This window comes from Paramacrobiotus metropolitanus, unplaced genomic scaffold, assembly GCF_019649055.1.
Source record: "Paramacrobiotus metropolitanus isolate TYO unplaced genomic scaffold, Prichtersi_v1.0 Parri_scaffold0000216, whole genome shotgun sequence".
Lineage (NCBI taxonomy): Eukaryota > Metazoa > Tardigrada > Eutardigrada > Parachela > Macrobiotidae > Paramacrobiotus > Paramacrobiotus metropolitanus.
Window position 1 is genome coordinate 8,041 of NW_026570436.1, and position 23,530 is coordinate 31,570.

The window sequence follows — 23,530 nt, forward strand, 5'->3', positions numbered from 1 at the left end:
TGTCGCCTCGTGCAACGGGTAAACTGTATGAACTTCGTCTAACCAATTTACTAAATCTCGCCATCAACGACTGTTACGGTCTAGTGGTTAAGAAAACGGATTTTTGGCAGTCGCTTCGGCTGAGAATGATTGAGTTTTCCAACTCCACATTGCAGTACTTGGAACAGGGAACGTTTACTGACCTGCCAGGATTGCGGTTGCTTTCACTGGAGATTGATTTGGATCAGGTAGAGGTTTTTAATGATGACTTGCGCGATTATTTGAAGCGGCTGCATTGTGGATGTGATTAATTTACGCATGGCTGCGGCAGTTTCTCAGTTCCAGTCGACTACTGGGAAATGTTCGCGACGGAGGAAATGTTAGTGATCATGACATTTACTACATCCAGACCTATTCTTTTTGGAATACAGCTATAACAAAAAGGCAAATTTATCTTCCCATTGACTGCGCTGCAGAATCTTTCCCACTTGGCAATAATTCCATTGATTTCATACAGGAACGATTTTCCGTAAACGAGAATTCCTGTAAGTATGGAAAAAGTAGAAATGCTAAGCTTTGCCTTTAATAAAATTGAGTAAATTTATTACTTAATTATTCGCTGAATTTTTGGCTTTTTCAGATTGAAATTATTTCATTTTCCTTATTTTATTTGGTCGAAGAATTTGGTACTTAACTTACTGTGCATATTCAGTTTCGTGAAAACCATTCCAGTGTTATTTTTACTTTCCATTGCGCTGTTATGATGCTACAAATTTCCAGATACAAATAAATGGCAAGAAGGATGCAAGAATTCTGATGCTGACGAAGCGTTCCCTGACTTTACCCCGGATGTAATGACCCCGGAAGAGTGCGCAGTGCAGGCCGATATTCGATGTGCCTCCAACGACACTTATGTAAATTGTACCCAGGGTGCGGAAACCGGTGGTTACGGTATTCTCGACTTCGACTGCAACAACGAAAGCGCTTTAAACCGCATAAAACGAGTAGTAGCCACCATCGCCAAACTGCCGCTACGTCCAATTGAGCTGGACGTCTCTGACAAAACCCCAGTCACTTCCGATGATATCGCTCCAGTACGACGGCAGATCATCAGCTATATCTTGGAGAACTGCACCACCCCTCGCGCCAGCAACAAACTTCGTCAACTGGTACTTCCAAATCTGCTGGAGTATTTTCTCTGGCACTGCTCGAATCTGGTCGTGAAGAGGAGCGATTTCCAGTATTCTCAAAAACTGAGAGAAATTGCGTTCTACAACACGACCATTCGGACGCTGGATGCGAACGCCTTCATCGGCCTTCCTGATTTGCGTATTCTCTCTTTAGAACACGTGATCCGGACTCTGACTCCGTTGGACGAACGTCTTCGAGGATATCTGTTCAGACTGCACTGTAGTTGTGACTTTGCCGGCTTCCGACGTTGGTGGAATAATAACACGGCCTTACTGCGGTCCGCTGCGGAAGGAGAAGTGCTTAATTTTGCGGGGGGCTGGCAAAACTTGGAATATCAACGCACAGATGTGTATTTACCGATTGACTGCAAGTCTGAATACCCTAAAGAAAAACTGCTTGTCGACTACAATGCGACAAGCTTTTCGGTGCATGAACGTTCCTGTGGATGAACTTATTGTAGTTTGCAAGTACATTACAGCAGAGTACAGCAGATTTTAGGAAGTTTACTCGTACGATATTGTCAATTAAATTTTGTCAAAACCAAACCAAGAACGTGCGAATGTAGCTATCAAAACCGCTATTTTTAATTACGCATTTTGGCGGCAGCGCGAAAATTGTTATAGTTCTGGAAGTGAGCATTGTGGGTACCATAAAAACTAATAGTCAAACCACAATAATGTGTACCGCGTCAGTAGCAATTACGCTCTAAATCATTACGATGCCACCATCGTAGACGAACAAAATAACAAGAGTAGCCAGTAGGTTCAAAATGCTGCTGCGAGTTTTCAATTTGGAATAACACGCCGGGCGTAGATTTTGGAATAACACGCCGGCTATGGCGGCTATGCAGTAGCCCTGCCGCAGTACGCTGCGAACTGCGAGAAGCCGGATCGTTGTACGATGTACCAGGGGAAATCAAAAGCGAGTTGCTGCGCATGCCGGTTGATAGTCCATCGAATCATTTTTTGATTGATTAAGGTTACCCCTATTTTGGCTTTTACCGTTCGCGAATGTGGAGATCCTGCGATATCGACTCAAAACTCAGTCTTGACCATTCTAAAGTGTTTCTTAGTTAAAATCATGAAAAATTCAACCCCTGTAACCAGTATCATAGGTTCAAAACCGTTCAATAGTAAACTTTAAAATTCAACATTTGGTAATTCCGCTTAAAAATTAACTAGTCTGACTAGATTGAACTGAGATTTTTTGTACTTTTTCCAAAAAAGCTCTTGCAAGGTGCTGGAGAATCGCGTTTTATATTTTACAGGCCGGTACCATTTTAAAGTTGCAACTTGCAAAAAACACTTCGTCGGTTGCTTGATTCGACAATAACTCGAGCAAAATCAACTTTTTTCAAAATCGCCCTCGCAATTAGACTTTTACGATATCCATACATCCACTGTCAACATTTCAAAATTCTACTCAATTCCATTAGTGACTAGATAATTTTCAAAGCCTATTAACCGCATTTTTAGCTGTAGGATTTGAAAGTTCATGCAGGGATAAATCTCATTTGAAGATGTTGGCAGTCTCAGTTCACCACACATACCACGTAGGAATAGCCCGAAAGACCAACTAGACAGCCGAGTGTGCGCTGCCCAGCTACACTCATGTGTGATCAAAGTCTTTTGTCTTCAGAGTTTGCATCCATTTTGCTACGGTTTTATGACCCAGTAAAACAAAAGATACAAATCGCAACAGGTGCTCCCCATTCATTTGACTGCATGTCCAAATCTAATCGCTTGCATATACGCAGGCATGCAAATGGTAAGCCGGGCCGGTCATTAATTACAGTACTGGCTGCTCTGGGTCGAATACTTTAAAAATTCATATCTCGCCTCCCAGTTACTATATTTCTATACACTTTTCCCCACCAGATAGAGCACACTTCAGTTGGTGGGATTGCAAGTTTTGAGAAACTGGCCTTTTTGAGAAAAGCCAAAATAGGGGTAACCTTAAGTGGCAATTCCGGTAGGCCTTAATACCCAATGCCACCCGTTTCTACCTTTAAGCTTTAATAAATCGTAAATTAAAAGTGTGATTCCAGACCCGTAATATGAATGCTACAACCTAGCAATAAACTGTTGTACAAATATTTATCCCTGTCTAGAGGGCTGTACTAACCGGTTTCAAACTTGGTAACAAAATACATGTACATACTACATAGTACAGCAAAGTGAGCAAACAGATACGCAAGCACACAGACAGCCATACTAACAGACCACAGGAATATGCGAAAATGCATGGTGATGGATTGGATTCAGAGGGACGCGGGAATCCGGGTATTGCGACACACGACATGCCCCCTTCTTACTGGTATCTCTGTTACAGTTATGAGTGTGTATCAGAACTGGTATAAACTGGGAAATGTTCGATGGTAGTTTGTATCACTTGCGGCGTAAATTTTTTTTCTCTTTTTGTTCCTCTTCGTGATGGCTTGGGGCCGTTTCCGGCCATGTTCGGAATAATTGCCCAAAGGAAGTAAATTCCGAGCCCACCTTTGGTGTCCTTGCGTGGCGTGTAAGAGCAATAGCCGCAAGCTGTCTGCACAACGCACTGCCCCACACGCGTTTAATGATTGACTGACAGCAGACTGCAGCTCGCTTGAGCGTTTTGCCTGCGTCGGAATACGTTGTCTTCTGTTCGAGACTACGAGTACGAGTAGTCTGTTTTCAACATTATTTATTTTTATGGTCGTATTACAGAGCGCTGTACTGAGCAACCCGGCTCCGTGAGTGAAAACGTTCTTTGTGCACTTTCTAACAATATAGATTTCCGCGTCGTATTCCAGATGTACAGTTTTTACTACGGCTGCGTAGTTACTGTATATCATCCCTTTGCGTCGGCTGCCTGTTTATATGTGGACAACAATTACCACCTACAGTCATCAATCACCATGTCATCCCCAGCGTTCACTGCACACGCAACGAGGCAATCTACACCGCAGATATCAATGTGAACGGCGGTCCCAACTTCCCTGAAATTTTGGCGTCTATTCAGACTGTAAGTTTGACGCGCGATTTGAATAGTTCCGAGGTGAACGCAAACGTGCGGCCCAAAGTGCCAGCAGAAAAGCTGACATCTACATGCGCACTCAGGGTTGAGTGCAGAGTTGGGTAGGTTTTGCATAAAAGAGGATCAAAAACGATTATTTTATTCATGTAATTCATGTAATCGACGGTTTTACATTCATGATGCACTTCAGTGTTAGGCCAGGAGCCGACGATTGCTGCGACAACATCGTACAAATCGGTCCAGATGGATTGGAAGAGCAAGTGGAAACCTGCTTTTGGCAACAGAGAACTGCAGCTCAATCGGACATAGCGGCAGTTTGGCGAAAGTGGCTACCAACCGTCTTATCCGGGTTAAAGCGTTTCATGGTTGCAGGCGGTGCCGATAATAGTGTAACCGCCGATTACAGCCCCCCGGGCACAATCAAAATAAAAGTCCTTTGGTGCACATTGACTTTCGGTTTGCACAGCGCACTCTTTTGGATTTATTGGTTTTAAGGAAAAATCAGGAAAAGCTTTTTCATCTTCGAGATTCCCAAGTCAAAAGGTCGTACTCGTACTTGCTAAGTACACAGAAAAGCTCCATAGTAGTTCGAACTTCGAATGTGGTGTCACGATTTCCAAATGAGGATAATCGTACTGGATTAGACCCAAAGGTCTCAACCAGTTCCAAGTTCGAACCGGAAGTTGCTAATATCACTGGATTTGTGGTTTTCAAATGGCAATTAATTAGCCGCTCAAGTGTAAAAGAATAAAAGAATACTTGAAGTATGGGTTGAAAAATGGAAGACTTTGCTGCATATCGGAGGCTGAAAGTATTACCTTTTTTTATTTACGCATTTTGAGCAAACTGCCGTGAACAACCAGACGCCACTTACCTCGGACGACATCGCTCCTGTACGACGGCAGATCATCAGCTATTTCATGGAGAACTGCACGAGCCCTCGCGCAAGCGATAAACTTCGCCAACTGACCTTTCCGAATCTGCTGGAGTACTATCTTGGCCACTGCTCGAATCTGGTCTTAAAGAGAAGCGATTTTCAGTATTCTGTAAAACTCAGAGAAATCGCGTTCTACAACACGACCATTCGGACGCTGGATGAGAACGCCTTCGCTAGCCTTCCTGTTTGCGCATTCTCTCTTTAGAACAAGCGATCGTGGCTCTGACTCCGCTGGATGACCGTCTTTAGGTTTTTCTGTTTAGACTGCACTGCAGCTGTGAATTTGCCGGCTCTAGACGCTGGCGGAATAAAAATACGGCTTTACTTCCGCCTCTTGGGAAACGGGAAGTCGTCAATTTTTCCGGGGGTTGACAAAACTGGGCATACGAACGCACGGATGTGTACTTGCCGGTTGACTGCAAGTCTAAATATCCCAAAGAAAAATTGATCATCAACTACAACGCGACCAGCTTCTCTCTGCATGAACATAACTGTCGGTGAACAATGTAGTTGCTTGCAAAATACATTACAGCACATGTTTAAAAGTAGGAAATCACTATAGGCACCCCCTTACACCCTCGTTTATTATAGGCACCCCTTCTCGCACCCCGTCATTTATAGACACCCTTTTCTGTTTATAAATAGAAACACCCTGTGAGTGTATTTTATAGGCACCCTTTAGTAGCATATTTCAGATACAGAATTGCCTTTAATGCCTTTAATTAACGGGGTGCGGAAAAGGGGTGCCGATAGCAACGGGTGTTTTTGGGGTGCCTATAGTGCCACCCTTAAAAGTAATCGTATCGTATTGTCTTATTAAATGCTATCCCAAGGGAACGTAAAAATGAAATGTCAGAATCGTTTGCGAAAATAAAAGTCTTGACCTTTTGTTATCGAATTCGGTAAACTAGACCGGATTCGGTGAATCGGAAACAGACAGAGCTTCCTCTAAGCGACACTTGCTGATTCACTTCGTTTTCACTATCAAAGAAAAAGAGTTTGCAGCAGATTAATTTGCAATTTATTACTAATGGTAAGGCTTTGAGCTAAAAAGTAATACTGTTTGGGCATTTTATTTGTGATCAGCTGCGCACTTCCATCAGCATGGGTGTTCGGCGCCATTACTGCTCCTGTCATTAATCAAAACATGAAGTCAGTTCATAATAATGTCGAAATGTGCGACACAAGCATAAATAACCTAAATTAATAACACCATTTGCACTTCTGTTACCTGGAACTCATGCAGCAGACTTGAAGTTCTGAATATGCCAAAACCAGTTTTTGTTGAATCGCAAGAAAATCGATTCCACTTTCCAACTATGAAGCCGGTTAACTTTAAGTGTAATTGTCACCTAAGCTTTGCTACAGTAGCATTCCGGACACACATACAGTACCAGGAGGGATGATGTCATTGCATCATTTACGTGTAAACAGCTCCTAAAGTCTGCACAGTCATCTGAGTACGCTGCTTTCGAAACTACTGCAGTTCTGATCCAGTAAGTGAATCTTACTTGAACACAAAAAACAAATTCTAGTTAAATTCGGAAATTTTAGTTCAAGGAAAATTTGTGTAATAATGGATAACAATGCTGACATGGCTTTTTTTTGGTAATGCTGAATTAATTAATATTACTTACGTAAAGTCAATGCGACGAGTCCATAAAAATGGCGCAACAGGTTGCAAGTGTCACTAAACAAGGTACAGTATCTGCGTTTTCTGTAAAAACTGTACCTGCAATTTACGAGCACTCGGTGATGCACTACATACCTACACCATGCGAGCGCATCTATTTTTCAAATACGGTACTGATATTTTGCTGGTCAATAAACTGTGGGCCTCTGTAAACTTAAGATGTGGGCCGTTGTATTTTAGTCCACAGACAATTTGCGTGATTTGCGTGCATGCATGGCTTATCCTCTGACTACCGCCCATGCAAAGTTTATGCTGGTCGGTTTGTTAATTGAACTTGAACATTAATCACTTGCTGTCAATTAGAAATTACCGAAAATCTGAGCTGACGGTGCACAGATTCCCGGTAGTCGTAACTCGTAAGACCAGCATTTGCCGCACTGCCACATCACGCGAATAAGTGAGCCGGTTTTCCTTCAAGCATAAACTATGTACCAGCATCTATGATGGTCTATCCAGGTATGAGCCTATGCAGACTGTCTAGGATTTCATCGAAATGCAGTGTTAGTCATTAAAATAAACGGCGTCGTTAATTGTTTTCGGCAGACATCGGATGCACTTACAGTATCTGTAGATGCCGCGAGGGGAATCGGCAAAGTAATTACTGAGTCTTGTTATCTTCATAAAAGGCGATAACAGCAAATACAGTTTTGTTCCTTATTTCCAGCTACGGCATTTTGCATTAGCGAAAAATGTTAGAGTATATCGGTAGTGCGATTTCAGTGAAGTATCGTACACGTTTATAATCCAATTATTTCTTATCAGCAGTGCCATGAATTCGATTCTCTCTGTGTTTGTGTCGCTAGTTGCGCTGCATAATCCTCTCGGTTATGCAAACCCGGACAACGAAAATGGTCAGTTTACTCCAGCAACTCCGGAAGAGTTTCCCATCTTTTCCACGGAGCCAATGTCACGTGACCAGTGTGGACTGCAGTTCACTGCCAACTGTCAGCCGAATTCCACAGAAAGCCTGTTCACGCAAACCAACTGCACGGCTGGCCAGGGCTTAGAAATGGGCTGCAACGCCAGCGCCTCCGTAACCGAAATCTACCAACTGGCCGTATCCCTCTCTCAACCTCCCGTCCGAGCTGTATCTTTGACCCTGTACGATAACGAGCAGCTGACCTTTGACACGGTGGCTCCGGTTAGAAAGCTGTCAGTGGTACTGAATTTTTACAACTGTGTATCTTCTCGTGCAACGGCTAAACTGTATGAACTTCGTCTAACCAATTTACAAAGTTTCAATATCAACGACTGTTATGGTCTAGTGGTTAAGAAAACCGATTTTTGGCAGTCGCTGCGGCTGAAAATGATTTTATTTGTCAACTCCACACTGCAGCACTTGGAACCGGGAACGTTTACTGATTTACCAGGATTGCGGTTGCTATCAATGGAGAGTTATTTGGATCAAATGGAAGTTTTCAACGATCAACTGCGAGACTACATAAAGCGGCTGCACTGTGGATGTGAATATGCATGGCTGCGGCAGTTTCTCAATTCCAATCGACTACTGGGAAATGTCAGTGACCATGACATTTACTACATCCGGACATATTCTTTTTGGAACTCCGCTATGGCAAAAAGGGAAATTTATCTTCCCATTGACTGCGCTGCTGAATCTTTCCCACTTGGCAATAATTCCATTGATTTCACACAGGAAAGATTTTCCGTTAACGAAAATTCGTGTAAGTATGAAAAAAATAGAAATAACAAGCTGTGCCTTAAATAAAATTGTAAAAATTTATTACTTAGTTATTCACTGAATCATTCGCTGACTTCAACTGGAAATTGCTTAATTTTCCTTTTTAATTTGATCGATGAATTGATAACCTACTAAGCATATTCAGTTCCGTCTAAACCATACCAGTGTTATTTTTACTTTCCATTGAGCTGTTACTAATGCTACAAATTTCCAGATGCAAATAAATGGCACGAAGGATGCAAGAATGAAAGTTCTGATGCTGATGAAGCGTTCCCTGACTTTACCCTGGAGGTAATGACCCCGGAAGAGTGCGCTGTGCAGGCCGATATTCGATGTGCCTCCAACGACACTTATGTAAATTGTACCCTGGGTGCTGAAACCGGCGGTTACGGTATTCTGGGCATCGACTGCAACAACGAAAGCGCTTTAAACCGCATAAAACGATTAGTAGTCTCTATCGCCAAACTTCCACTACGTCCGATTGAGCTTGATGTCTCTGACCAGACGGCAATCACTTCCGATGATATCGCTCCAGTACGACGGCAGATCATCAGTTATATCTTGGAAAACTGCACGAGCCCTCGCGCCAGTAGCAAACTTCGCCAGCTGGTACTTCCAAATCTGCTGGAATACTCTATCTGGCATTGCTCGAATCTGGTCGTGAAAAGGAGCGATTTCCAGTATTCTCAAAAACTGAGAAAAATTGCGTTTTACAACACGACCATTCGGACGCTGGACGAGAACGCCTTTACCACTCTGCCCGCTTTGCGCATTCTCTCTTTAGAACAAGCGATGTGGACACTGACTCCGTTGGATGAACGTCTTCGAGGATATCTGTTCAGGCTGCACTGCAGCTGTGAGTTTGCCGGCTTTCGACGTTGGTGGAATAATAACACGGCCTTACTGCGGTCCGTTGCGGAAGGTGAAGTGCTTAATTTTGCCGGGGGCTGGCAAAACTTGATATACGAACGCACGGATGTGTATTTGCCGGTCGACTGCAAGTCTAATTACCCTAAAGAAAAATTGGATATCGCCTACAATGCGACCAGCTTCTCGGTGCATGAACCTTACTGTGGGTGAACATGTGGAAGACTGCAAAGTACTTGCATATTTGCAGCATATGTCAAGTAGCAGTATGTACTCGTGCGGTACTATCATAATGACTTCCAATTGGAAGCAAAATCCTTGGCCAATAACTTCTTGCAATATGCCTTTTTGCCGGTTGCCCGAAAATGTTGCAGTTCTGGAATTTAACATTCTTGTTGGTTACAATAAAAATTAATGGCCAAACCATAATAAGCTGCACCGCGTTACAATATTAAAGATATCGCTAGCGCTGACAAACAAAATAACAAGAACACAGACTGTAGGTTTAAACTGCATCTGCGAGTTGGGTAGATTTTGACGGTGATTAGAATACCACGCAGCCCTGCCGCAGTACGGTGAAAATCGAGAAGCCGGACCGTTGAACAACTGCAAATTAAACGTGAGTTGCTACGTATGCCGGTTAATTAAAGTATATCGATTGATAAAAGGAAAATAATACAGCAGGAAGGAACGCATACTGAATATTAAACTCCGAAAGCATGGCACACAAGAGTAACAGGAGAATGCAAGCCGGAAGCTGTCAGCCTGTCTGATAGGCACGTGCACAACGCATTTTCCCCCGCAAGTTTGACAGTCTATCAATAGAACCAATAGAACTTCTCTATGGTCGTAACAGAGCACTGCATTGAGGAATCCGGCTCCGTGGGCAACAAGTTTTCTTGCTTGCTTTTTAACTCAGACTTTTGCGGCGTACTCCAAGAGTACTGAATTCTGTCACCGCGACTGCTCAGTTGCATCATCCCTTGCGTCGTCTGCCTGTTTATCGGTGGACAGCGACTGCAGAGTACTTACATCTATAGCCGCCAACATGCCATCCTCAGCCTTCCCGGTCACGCGAAGTCAGACACCGACTCTGCTGTACAAATTGTCTACGAGGCTAACTTAATGGAATCGCACACGCTGTCCTATTGTACGCTGGTCTGGGAGGGTCAAAAATTTGCCATACATCGCGCAATTTGGGATGTCCGTTCGCCGGCATTTGCGGCCATGTTCCAGTACGACATGCAAGAGAAATCCACGGGAATCTGCAAAATCAAAGACATCGGCGCCGATTCGCTGAAGGCTATAATTCATTTATATGTATAAACACGAGCGGATGTGCCGACGGATGCTAATCTGATGGAGCTGTGGTTGGCGGCTGACTTAATATGACGTGGACGATCTGCGCACTGAATGTATGCGGCTGACGTTGGAGGCAGTCAGTGGGGCAACAGTAGATCAAGCTTTGTTATATTTGGACTTTGCGCGGGAGCATATTCTTAAGAAGCTGCTAACTACGGCAGCGCGAGCGGTTAGCATAAACAACGCAGTGAAGCTATACGGAAAGCGGAACGCAGTATGAGAATTGCTTGTTTATATTGGTTCATTTCGTTCACTCGGTATTTCATGAAATGAGCAGGCAGTGGGTCAATTTTCTGTGTTTGTTACGTTTCAAAATGGTACTTCTAATTTTTCTGAGCCTTGTTTCGATTAACATAAGGATACGATAGAAATAAATAGTTTGGCAACTTTTGCTATTTACGTTCACGATGAGATCAGGGAAAACTTGGAATTTTCAAATGGTTGGAAATGGAGTACACAGAAATTCGATAATTCATTGGATACAAACCGAAGTCAGCAAAAAACACACGACAAATTCGATGAAGAAAACAGCTCATAATCAGTAACTCTGATAGGTCGGCAGCGCCATCTACAGAGAGTACAACGTTGTACTGTAGTACTTCGTGTATGTATACAAGTTGTCACCGCAAATCCACTAGTAGTATCGCTGTATCGGTTTAAACCCGACCATGACTCACAGAGACTGACAGAGTCACAATAATAATATAATTTGTCAGAATAAACTCGCTTCTGATCTTTCAGCTTCCATAACTGCTCTCTGTCGCCAGCTGCAAATTGCAGTCATAATATTAAAAGACTTTCTACACGCCTTTCTGCAAGACGTTTTTAAGTCGAGGACGAAGCAGTACCACGATTATTTCTGCAGCGCAGCCATGCCATTCTCAGCGTTTCCAGTGAGCACGAGTCCGACACTGAATCTGACGTACAAAATCCCAACGGAACAGTTCGTCGCGGCAGATCTGTATTCTAATAACCAGCGTTACAGCTGTAATGTTGATGTAGAGGCCGGACCTAATTATCCGCAGATCCCATCGTCAACGTGGACCGTAACACTTAATATTGCAGTCATTAATGGCAGCAGTGGCGTAGGGAGGTATGGGGCCACGGGGCCGTGGCCCCCCCCAAAAGGAAAATTTTTAACATAGGGCCTATGGACGTGGCCCCCCCCAAAGCCAGTACTTAAGGCCCCCCAAAACCGAAACCTCACTACGCCGCTGAATGGCAGCATCGTGGCCAACGTGCAACCGAAAGGACCGTCCACAGAGTTCAAATCCCTTGGAACATTGGTTGTGGAATGTCGAGTTCGGTATGCGGATCCCTCTTGCTGCAACGTTTAACCGTTTTATTATACGTAGGCGTGCAAATGCCACCGTCCAAACAGTTCATATCATCGATTAGTACGTTTTTTTGTTTATAGTTCGGGATTAAAAGGACCAAGCGACAATGTAGTGCAAATCCAGTCAACAGGGTGGAAATCAGTCTCCGAGAAAACGGGAGATCTTCGTCAGCTTGTACAAGAGACACACTTTCCAGGCGTAAATTCTCGTCAACTTTACTCTATGAAGAAGAATGCTTTTGTTTATGTCGATCTGACATTCTACATTGACACCGAATCTCTGGATGCCGCGATTAATCGCGCCGATTTGAAGAACCTGCTGGATTCCCATACGCTTTCGGACTGTACGTTGATTTGCGAGGGACATCAGTTCTCCGTTCATCGCGCCATTCTGGCTAGCCAGTCATCCGTCTTCGCGGCCATGTTCCAGAACGACATGCTGGAGAAATCCACGGGAATCTGCAAAATCAACGACATCAGCGCCGATGCGCTGAAAGCGATGATTCACTTTGTGTACACCCGAGCGGATGTGCCAACAAACGCTAAGTTGATGGAGCTGTGGATGGCGGCTGACAAATACGACATGGCGGATCTGCGCGCTGAATGTCTGCGTGTTATGTTGCAGGCGGCGAGTGAAGCGTCGGTGGATCAGGCATTGTCCTATTTGAACTTTGCGCAGGAGCACAATCTTAAGAAGCTGCGAGCGGCAGCCGCACGAGTGGTCAGCATGGATACTGACACTTCTTGATTGAAAAGCTGCTGAGAACAGCTGCCTGTTTGTATAGATTATACCGATACTTGAAATTTGGAAAATATAAATGTACCGATCATTACATTTTTACGAATTAACTGTATTACATCTATATATTTGTATAGATACTTGGCCATATTTTTCTAGACTGCTCGCGTTTATGATCTCCGTCAGTTATAATCTCTGTTTAGAATGTCTGGCTTCGCGTTTATAATCGTCAGAATTGAATTTTGATTATTGTGCGGTAATTCATGTTCAGTGTCCTGTGTCGACTAGCATCGTAATTCTGTGTACTGTTTGCAGGGGCGTGGGACAAATTTTTCCTGTGCTATGTTTTTTTATTCATGTTGACAGTACAGGTTTATCTGTTGACTGTTAATACCAATAAAATTGATATCTCTAATACAGCCTGGCCACGCCAAGTTCGGACAGTTTTTTAAAAAAAATTATTATAAGTCATCCATAAAAAAAATATGAACTTATTTAATGTTTTCCTGGTTCCCTCATGTGTCACACATCTTCTGCAGTTGAACTTTTCAGAATAAGGACTTGCTCTGAATGGTAAGATTAAATCCGAACCAGGCCGGTCTAAAAAAGCGGATAGACCCATCTACCGCGATAGTCTTTGGCTCTTTTAAAATTTTATTAAAATTTCTGTTGAACATGCAATCAAAAAACGATTGTTTCATGATGTTGACCATTCAATGCCCTTTAGGATTATCCAAGAAACTTACCGATTTAGAGCAAGCCTACGTGACCTTTGTAGCGCGACTGCGAGCACTAATGAATCATAGGAATGCTTTCTTTGCAGACTCGCCGCACAGCCACCAGGTGTCAGAAATAGTTATTTCAAGTAGGATCTTGGACAAAAGGCACTTTGCGTCAGTTTAAGCATCTTCGTTCTCAGAACAAGCTCGCTACGTTCTGTCACGAGGACTTCAAACTACGTACAGCCATAACTTTTTTTTGTTGCAGCTTTGTCGGGTTTTTCTGCCATTTGTTTGGCACTACTGTCTTCCCGACTTTGCAGTGGACATCTGTCGAAACATTAAAATCGTTTGGTGTGGTCCGTGTGCCACTCATGGAAATTATCATTTCAATGTTGGTAGGTCTGGGCCGCTAAGCAACCGTAATATTCGGCAGGCGTCGTTTAGCATACAAGTCTACGGGTGAAAAGTTATCTTTCGAGGTCACCGCGAGCCCCAATCGCCAAAGATCTCACTGTTACCCTGAAAGGGACCCCTTTAGGTCACTCAACACTTTTCACAAAAGTTGACAAAAAAGATCAGATGGTGGATTTCTTATAGAGCTAGTTATAAGCTTTCCAGAAATGACCACTACCCTATCCCTTAAATCGTATCTCAGCTCGCTACTGACCAATCAAAATTCAAATGTTTTAATGGTACCAGATCCGCAAGAAAAAGTTACACTAGAAAAGTGCAAAACTAAAAGCAAAACGACACAAGGAAATACTGACATGCTATGCGGAAGTCGCACCGCGACAACCGCACTAGATGACCAAACCTACTCAATCGGTAGAGTGGGAATATGCTCTGGACTCCGTAAGTGGTACTACTACCTACTTCCGCTAGGTACGAGCGGATTGCTGTGCCTAACGAAAGTTACCGAAACCCAAACACTCAGGAACTTCCCAAATGTTTAATCACCAAACTGAACGAACGAACAAACAGAACAGAACAGAACGAGATATGAACTTCCTTCTAACCTAGAGTCACACGACCTTTCAGCTAGAAACAAGCTCACAGATTTAGTTGAAGTCAGAAACTTCAGACTGATTCAATATACCAGAATCATGGATGCAATTAGCGATCAAATGCGTTAGATAAGAACAGCAAATCGTACGTAACGGAACAGACAACACGTACGTCATAACACGTACGTAATACGCGCAAACTACGCATAGCGCGTTACCCCCACTGCTACAGAATTAACGTCCGCGTTAATCAAAGCAAACAAACAAACAACAAAATCAAAGAAAACTCGAAATCCAGGAAAGTACCGTAATCCTGGGGGATCCGTTTCATCATTCGCGCGTGGACTCCGGGGTGTGACGGGGGTTCCAATGGAGGTCCAAGTTGATGAAGTTGGTGTTCCGTCCAAGTCCTCCAAAGTTCCTCGTTCCACCACGCGCGTCCAGTTTCATCGTCCATCCATCCAAACGTTTCGTATCCAGGTGAGGTTTTCATCCATCCTCTCCCTTCGAAGAGCTCGAAGATCCGCAATCCGTCCGGCCAGACACATCAGAAATGGCAACCATTCTGATAAACACTGGCCACAGCCAATCATTCAAAAACACAGATCAGAACGTATAAATACCATTCATTTATCAGCATCTTCAGTGCACAAAAAAGTGGATATTTAATTTCCACTAATAAATGGCAATTACCCCAGATCACAAGAACCGAAACAACGTGGTTCCTGCCCATGATCAAATAAACACATTTTCTATCATCCAAATTACTTTCGGATGATCGCCTCAAATCCCAACTGAACTTCTTATCAAACAAAAGTCAAACAGTAACTGTACTGCTGACAACTATAGAATCAAAATGATTTTAAAATCATTTTTACAGAAATCAAACACTGCACCGCAGCACAGCGTTTTCGTACACGTAACTACCACACCGGCGGATACGGCACATAACACAGTACTCGATTAATGAGTACTTCTTTTCCTCAGTCAACAAGTTTTATAACTTTCTGAGAATTCAGCAATCAGCATCCCCTTTTTGCTGATAAATCCTGCGGTTATGAGTAGAAGCAAGTTACACTGTCAGTACACCACTGGCAATAAAACAGCGGACTCACAACGTAGCAGTCGAAACTTAGACATGAGCACTACATTGCTCACATTGAGCTTCCATCTTCCACAATTCGGCATTCATCCCAGGCCAGTAATAAAACCGCAAAACATACTTACGGACTGACAAATAATCATGCAAATTATCAGCATGAAAGCTTTCATGGCAGTCTCGCAACAAGTCCTGACGGCTAGCCTCCGGTACGACTACGCGGTGTCTACCGTACCTACCGCCCTTGCTACGGTACACAATTCCATGATAAACATGAAATCCTTCCATGATCTCTCTTTCATCCCGACTCATCTCCGCCTCGGGATTCTCGATCAGATACTTCAAGCACTTCACATAAGCACTGCCACTTTGCTTCCGACGCCAACCCACACGAGCCTGAGCACCCCCACTGCAAAGCGAGTGCCCCGTCGGACGGCGTGCCGAGCTATACTGTAACTGGGCGGCATCGCCCCCACTGCTAGCTTCATCTAATCCGACAACTTTTGCATGTTTAGCATGCACTGTAAAGGAATTAACCTCCGGCCTGCGCATCAAGAACGATCCCAAACAATTACTCTCAGGATGCTTTCCCATCGACTTCTTTATCATGTAAGCTTTAATCACCTGATCCGGTGGTTCAGCTGTCACGGGCTTACGAGGTTCCGTACTGGTGCATTTCTTTCCCACATGCGCACCATGGCATTTAAAACAAATCGGTTGTCCGTCTGGGAAATACCACTTCGCGTAATTAATGGTCACCTGCTTACCATTATCAACTGCACTTCCTTCGGACTTCTTCGCCTCATTACTAGCAGCCTTAACTGCACTGCTATCTGTCTCACTTGGCTTCCTGCCAGTGAACTGCTTTGAATCAGAGTAACCAGAACCTGGGTTACTATTACGCAGTTTGTACTGCAGCTTCAATTCTGATAAGAATTCTTCAACATCTGCCACTCTCTTCTCCTCCATGTACTTGAACCAGAAGAAACGGTTCTTCTTTAAACCCTGCTTCAGATAATACACCCGTTCAGATTCATTCAGATCCAACTTCTTGAACGACGTAGTGAACCAATCAACATACGAGTTTGGTGTATCATCATTACTGAAATGACGATCAGCAATCTTATCACGAACTGCCACTAAATCTTTCTCATCCGAGAAATGTTCCCGGATCATTTTCTTCCATTCACACCATTTCAACTTCTTATTAGAATCGTACTTATCCAAGTACCAGGTAAGCGCCGTACCAGTAAGGCAGCGCGACAGGCACTTACTGATGACGTCACCATCAGACCAACTGTTATGGTTTTTGCAATTATCCACACTCTGGATAAACTGTTCAACCTTATTCGTATCTGTCTTCCCGTCAAATTTTTCAGGATACATTGTATCAGTCCTGAATGCACCTTTCATTGCATCAGTAAACTTTTCCATATCAAACGGAGCGGAAACAATACTACCGCCCTTGGCTTCCTGTTCCTTTAAACGACGATCAAGTTCAGCAACCTTGGCTTCCATCTTGGCCAAAGCAATTGTGCTAACTTCAGAAATCGTTGGTGAGGGACTACGCGACTCACCCAAGCATTCCTGCATGTTGTGGGCACGCTCACGTAACTCCAGAAAATCTTCCACTTTGTGGTTATCCTTTACCACAAAGACAGGTTTATGAACTGCGCTGTACAGCTTTCGTACAGGTTCAGGGATATCTTGTACTACTACGCTGCGTCGATCTGCCTCAACATGCGGAACAAAAAGTGACGTCATCATCGACTGCATGGCGTCTATTATTCCGATCAACTTTCCACTTATCAACAGCAACATTAAATGCTGTTTGCTCAGCCAAAAAACTCGCATACTTTTTATTCAAGGCAGCTGTGCCTTGTTGAAAACTTTTCTGCGCCATCGCCTTCTCTAACTGGAACTTCTGCTTTTCCAGTTGCAACTTTCCGCTTTCACTGTTAACATGCTCGAACGCGTCCTGCATCAACTTCGCGTCTCTTGTCCGCACAATAGTAAGCAATTTCACGTCATCCGCCAATTTCTTTCGATGATCAACACTCTCATCGTATTTTTCGACTAAATCGTTATACTTTAAAGCTAGTGCATGATATTGCACCCTTTCTGCATCCAACTCTTTGCGTAACTGATCAACCACAGCAGCGGCTGATGACTCATCGCTTTCTTTGCCAACTTTCTGACTGTAATGAACATCAGCGTCTTCAATACGCTGATTATCCACAGCAGCCAGTTCCGTATCGTTATCATCGTTATCTTGAGTAACAACAGCTGAATAATCTGGAGCATTAATAATTTGCTCCAAAACCTTATTCATTTCTGTCAAGTCCAAGTGTTGAGTTACCACCGTATCCTTTGCAGTACCACTCAAACCACTAGCTGACAGTGCATTGCCCTCAGTGACGGCAGCTTGCACACCGCTTTGCTGCACATCCGACCCTGGACGAGCTTTACTGCTATCTGCTGCTGACTGAACAGGCTTTTTGTTGGCAAGATACTGCATCCATTTTTCATGCAGTTCAGTGCCGTATTGCTGATCATAATCATGCAAGGTCAGATGGATCGTTCGACGGGCGGGAATCTTCCTTCCTGCCTGAATCCACTGATCATAACCTCCTGGTTTTTTACCACCATTAAGATCATATTCAACCCATTCTTGACTTAATTCTCCAGTACGTGGAAGAACAATTTCCCACTTTTTGCAAAAATCGCCAACCTTTTCGTCTTCCGGTAGAAACCACTGCACTGTAGGCGGTGATAAATAGTCCGCCTTCTTCAACATGGCTTCAAACTCGTCAACGTTAATCATCCCCCTTCGACGGGACGGTTTACTTTTTCCCGTTGATGGCTCTTCCACACCATCCTCATGCCCAGCGGTTAATGCTGATGGTTCAATCACTGTACCATCCATTGCACCTGCTTGACAAACAACAGACAAGTAATCCAGGTCACCGAACCCGGATGTAAGTCTGCTACACGAATAACAGGGCTTACGCCACCACTTCGCAGTACAGTCAGTACTATTTACCAGTACGAGTACAGTATACGGACTCCCGTCCAGCACCTGGCTCGCACTTAGGAACCGTGCCTCGCGCAACCCTCTAAGGTCACTGCGGTACACACTGCGGGCAAGCACCTGGTTCTCACTTAAGAACCTTGCCTCACGGGATTCTCTGAGAATCCACGTGGTCAACCAACACAACCACACAAAACGCCATAAACCAATACCACTTACCAGACGATCCAGATTCCCAGGGGTTGTTAAAATCCGTTGGGCGCCATGACATGCTATGCGGAAGTCGCACCGCGACAACCGCACTAGATGACCAAACCTACTCAATCGGTAGAGTGGGAATATGCTCTGGACTCCGTAAGTGGTACTACTACCTACTTCCGCTAGGTACGAGCGGATTGCTGTGCCTAACGAAAGTTACCGAAACCCAAACACTCAGGAACTTCCCAAATGTTTAATCACCAAACTGAACGAACGAACAAACAGAACAGAACAGAACGAGATATGAACTTCCTTCTAACCTAGAGTCACACGACCTTTCAGCTAGAAACAAGCTCACAGATTTAGTTGAAGTCAGAAACTTCAGACTGATTCAATATACCAGAATCATGGATGCAATTAGCGATCAAATGCGTTAGATAAGAACAGCAAATCGTACGTAACGGAACAGACAACACGTACGTCATAACACGTACGTAATACGCGCAAACTACGCATAGCGCGTTAATACTTCCTAATTAATTTTGCATAACTGTCCGAACTTGGCGTGGCCAGGCTGTAATATCAATAGCGCATATTAAAGCACCAGTCTTATATATACGATGCGAGGATGCACGCAGTCAAACCGACAATAAATTTTTTCAGTCAGACCAACCGACAACCACGCACACAGGCAAATTGTTTTTTCACATAACATCCACCCGTGAAAAGGAGGTATCGTTTGCACTGTATGCGTGGAACAGGTGACAGCCATCCGTGGATGGTTGGCAGTCGCTTGCACTAGATGGACGGTTGTCGGTTGGTCTCGCTGAAAAAATTTACTGTCGGTTTGACTGCATGCATCCTCGTACTTGTACAATATTTTTCTTTTTGCAGTGCGTATTCAAAAAGCGATTTGAAACTTATGAAACTCACATACTCTCAACAGTGTTCAGTTCGTTTCGTAAATTTAAAATTTCTAAGAGTGCATGGAAATAGTTAGGTGGAATACGGCTCTTCTTTAGCCGGAAGTCCTACGGTTTCGGGCTTCGACAGCAGTTTCCCAGCCGCCCCAGGGCGCTGCGGCGAAGAAAATAATAAACTGACTCGGAAAACTGCGGCTCTGCAGCCTGCTGCCACTAAATCCGTAATGATTGCTCACCGTCAGTCAGCAAAAGTGCAGACTCTGTAAGTGCAGATAGAAGTAACTCCTATACCGCGGCGCGCCATCAATCGTAATCGCTGATTGCATTTTTGCAATCGTAAGCTTTCTTGCGTTTTCGGAAAACCGATTTACGCCTCCGCAAACTGCAGGCTGCAAGTAGTGTTGTGACTTGTGAGGGACGAAGTTCCAGTTCAGTACTGTACAGATACTGAAGCGCGGCCATGGCAATGGCATACGCTGGATTCCCAATGCAGAGCAGTCCGACACTGAATTTTTCGTGCAAAATCCCTACGGAACAGTTTGCCTTGGAGGATTTGGGCTCCAGCTCCCTGCGTTACAGCTGCGATATTAACGTAGAGGCAGGAGCTAACTATCCGCAGATCCCATCGTCTACCTGGACCGTCAAAATCACGATTGGCGCCATTGACGGCAGTATTGTGGCCAATGTAGCTCCGAAAGGACCGTCCAATCAGACCAAATCGTCTGGTACATTATTAGTGGAATGCCGGGTTAGGTATGCCACATGCGGAACCATCTTTGGAACCGTATTTGTATTTGTAAACTGACAAGTGCCAGGATGCCAACGCAGTCTTGTTTTGTGTTTGCAGCCCGAGCTGGGAAGGATCATGTGACAACGTTGTACGGATCGATGAAACTGGATGGAATTTAGGCCCGGAGAAACTCATCCAGCTTAACCAGCTTGTCCAGAAAATATGTTTGCCCTGTGGAAAGAGCCACTGCTCCCTGAAGAAGAACGCTTTTGTATATGTCGAGTTGACATTCCACATTGATCTTGATTCCCTGGAAGCTGCGGTTAATCGTGCTGATTTGAAGTACCTCTTTGATTCCCATATGCTTTCGGACTGTACTTTAGCTTGTCAGGGACAGGAATTCCCCGTGCATCGCGCCATTCTGGCTGGTCAATCGCCTGTCTTCGCGGCCATGTTCCAAAACGACATGCTAGAGAAATCCACGGGAATCTGCAAAATTACCGACATCAGTGCTGATGCTCTGAAGGCTATGATAGAGTATGTATACAAGCGTGAGGAGGTGTACATGCCAACGGATAACGGATTGATGGAGCTGTGGACGGCGGCCGACAAGTACGACATGGCGGATCTGCGCGCTGAATGCCTGCGCGAGATGCTGCGGATGATGAAGGCGGATACTGCTTTAACCTATTTCGATTTCGCTCGTCAACACAAACTGAAGAAACTCCGAGCGGCAGCTGCACGGCTGATCAGTCTGGATGTGAACGAGAACGAATAGATCTTGCAACATGTTTGTGCGTTTCGCTTTCTGGCGGCTGACTGGGTCAGACCGACTGTTTTGTTCCCATGATTTTGTGGAAGTTTTTTCGCTCGTGTCTGCAAACAGAGTGGATTTTATCGTCCAGACTATTGGAGCGAACTATTATCCTGCATGCGTTAATGGCGTTGTATGTTTTAATTCTTTTGCTTTTTTTGGTGGATCTGAGGCATTTAAAGTGCAAAATGGAATTGTTTTATTGTGACCACTTGCTGCTCTCGTTTGCAGAAGTGTATCTCCGGTCTTTAGCGTTCTGTATACCCGTATTCAAAACAAGTAAAACTGCAGTGCCGAACGGCAGAGCTTTCTTCTGTTCGCAGGATAATAATGTCGACAATGAAAAAGTTTTCAGTGAACGTTATGTCACCAGGCGGCTACAATTGCCAGCCATCTATGTGTGTTATCCGCAGATACAAGTATCTGGCCAGACTGGCCCTATTTCTACCTGCCCTTTATTACAAACCTTATAACCAGGAAAGAAAGCCAGGACCAGAAGCGCAACGCTCCTAGACTACCGGCGCTAAATCTGAAATTGCGGATAAATGCAGATGATGCTACAAGTTTTTCCAGACGGCCAACCATACTGCAAAGGCTCATTGAACACGTCAGCTTCGTTTTCTTTCTTGTTATAGAGGTTGCATGTAGTCTGCCTGTTCTCGATTAACAGGATGTCTATACAGTAACTTATGAAGTACTCTGTCCTTAGGTAGAAAATGAAGGTTGGTTGGCGGCTTGCGATGAGAGATTCTCAGATTTAATACCAAAGCAAGCGACAACGGTACAGGTATTCGCGGTAGTTCATGGATATGAATCGCGTTTGCCGCACATTGTACCAAACGAAGATGAAAGCCGGTTTTGCTCCAAGCATAGACCATGTGACTGTACAGCTTGATCCAGGTATGCAGTACCGCGATTCTGTGCAGATCGTTTAAAGTTTCGCCGAAGCGCGGCGCTTCTCGTTAAGAAACTGTGTCGATAATTGTTTCAGCGGACGCCTAGTTAGATGCCGCGAGGAGAATCGGACATTAATAACTCAGCTGATATGTAGCCTCGGATTCTTATAAAAGGTTGCAATACTAAGGCGCACATAACTGCTCGCTGCGTTTCCGTTTCTCGTTTAAAGCAGGATGTGTACCGTACGTATAACCTATTAACGATAAATAAGTTAACAACTATCGCCAACAGCGCCATGTATTCGATTTTCTTACTAGTTGGTTTGCTGATTGTGCTGGATAATCCTCTCGGTTATGCATACACGGAAAGGCGGGAAAGCGAAAACGGTCCGTTTTCTGCAGCAGCCCCGGAAGAGTTCCCCGTCTTTTCCTTGGAACCGATGGCACGTGATCAGTGTTGGATGATGTTCACTGCTAACTGCCAGCCGAATTTTACAGACGCCGTGTTAACCAAAGTTAACTGCACGCGCTACCAAGGCTTGGCACTGCACTGCAACTCCAGCGCCAGTGTAACTGAGATCCGTCAACTGGCTGTATCCCTCTCTCAACCTCCGCTACAAGCTATCTCTATGAAGCTGTACGACAGCGTGGAATTGACCTTTGACACGGTGGCTCCTGTCAGAAAGTCGACTGTCATTTTGGAATTGTACAATTGTGTCTCTTCTCGCGCAACGGGTAAACTGTACGAGTTGCGGATGCCCAGTTTACTGGATTTTACCACGTACAACTGCTACGGTTTAGTGGTTAGGAAAACGGATTTCTGGCAGTCGCTCCGGCTGAGAATGATTCAATTCCACACTGCAGTTCATTGAAAAGGGCACCTTTACTGATCTACCAGGGTTGCGTTTACTTTCGTTGGACAATCGTTTGGATCAGATGGAAGTCTATAGCGATAACCTGCGCGAATATTTGAAGCGGCTGCATTGTGGATGTGATTACGCATGGCTGCGGAAATTTCTTAGTATTAACAAACTGTCAAGAAATGTTAGCGAGTGTGACACATACTCTATCCCGACAAATTCCCACTGCAACGACGCCACGGCAAAAAGACAAATATATCTTCCCGTTGACTGCGCTGCCAATCCTTTCCCGCTTGGCAATAATTCCATCGACTTCGCTCAGGAAAGATTTTCCGTAAAAGAGAATTCATGTAAGGATTCGAAATAGTCGAAATAATACACTGTGGCTGACGGCTGACATAAATTTAAATAAATTTTACAATTTATTTGTAAACC

At 44.3% G+C, this 23,530-nt stretch overlaps 4 protein-coding genes across 4 annotated transcripts; all 4 read left to right on the forward strand.

Moving 5' to 3' along the window:
- The first annotated feature begins 290 nt into the window (after positions 1 to 290).
- Positions 291 to 1,831, forward strand: LOC129601154 (uncharacterized). The gene is made up of 2 exons (XM_055499887.1): positions 291 to 524; positions 760 to 1,831. The coding sequence occupies exon 2, from the start codon at positions 834 to 836 to the stop codon at positions 1,617 to 1,619; it is 786 nt and encodes a 261-aa protein (XP_055355862.1). The 5' UTR covers positions 291 to 524; positions 760 to 833; the 3' UTR covers positions 1,620 to 1,831.
- A 5,532-nt stretch (positions 1,832 to 7,363) lies between these two features.
- Positions 7,364 to 9,804, forward strand: LOC129601153 (uncharacterized). The gene is made up of 2 exons (XM_055499886.1): positions 7,364 to 8,497; positions 8,729 to 9,804. The coding sequence occupies exons 1-2, from the start codon at positions 7,585 to 7,587 to the stop codon at positions 9,592 to 9,594; spliced, it is 1,779 nt and encodes a 592-aa protein (XP_055355861.1). The 5' UTR covers positions 7,364 to 7,584; the 3' UTR covers positions 9,595 to 9,804.
- A 1,674-nt stretch (positions 9,805 to 11,478) lies between these two features.
- On the forward strand, positions 11,479 to 13,097 carry LOC129601166 (TD and POZ domain-containing protein 4-like). The gene is made up of 2 exons (XM_055499901.1): positions 11,479 to 12,049; positions 12,161 to 13,097. The coding sequence occupies exon 2, from the start codon at positions 12,303 to 12,305 to the stop codon at positions 12,825 to 12,827; it is 525 nt and encodes a 174-aa protein (XP_055355876.1). The 5' UTR covers positions 11,479 to 12,049; positions 12,161 to 12,302; the 3' UTR covers positions 12,828 to 13,097.
- A 7,012-nt stretch (positions 13,098 to 20,109) lies between these two features.
- LOC129601167 (uncharacterized) lies at positions 20,110 to 21,590 on the forward strand. The gene is made up of 2 exons (XM_055499902.1): positions 20,110 to 20,548; positions 20,643 to 21,590. The coding sequence occupies exons 1-2, from the start codon at positions 20,256 to 20,258 to the stop codon at positions 21,301 to 21,303; spliced, it is 954 nt and encodes a 317-aa protein (XP_055355877.1). The 5' UTR covers positions 20,110 to 20,255; the 3' UTR covers positions 21,304 to 21,590.
- Positions 21,591 to 23,530: the final 1,940 nt, after the last annotated feature.

Coding starts and splice junctions, on each gene's coding strand:
- LOC129601154 (XM_055499887.1), top strand. CDS start 834: ATGACCCCGGAAGAGTGCGCAGTGCAGGCCGATATTCGATGTGCCTCC.
- LOC129601153 (XM_055499886.1), top strand. CDS start 7,585: ATGAATTCGATTCTCTCTGTGTTTGTGTCGCTAGTTGCGCTGCATAAT. Junction 8,498..8,728: donor TTCCGTTAACGAAAATTCGT/GTAAGTATGAAA, acceptor ACAAATTTCCAG/ATGCAAATAAATGGCACGAA.
- LOC129601166 (XM_055499901.1), top strand. CDS start 12,303: ATGAAGAAGAATGCTTTTGTTTATGTCGATCTGACATTCTACATTGAC.
- LOC129601167 (XM_055499902.1), top strand. CDS start 20,256: ATGGCAATGGCATACGCTGGATTCCCAATGCAGAGCAGTCCGACACTG. Junction 20,549..20,642: donor TTAGTGGAATGCCGGGTTAG/GTATGCCACATG, acceptor TTGTGTTTGCAG/CCCGAGCTGGGAAGGATCAT.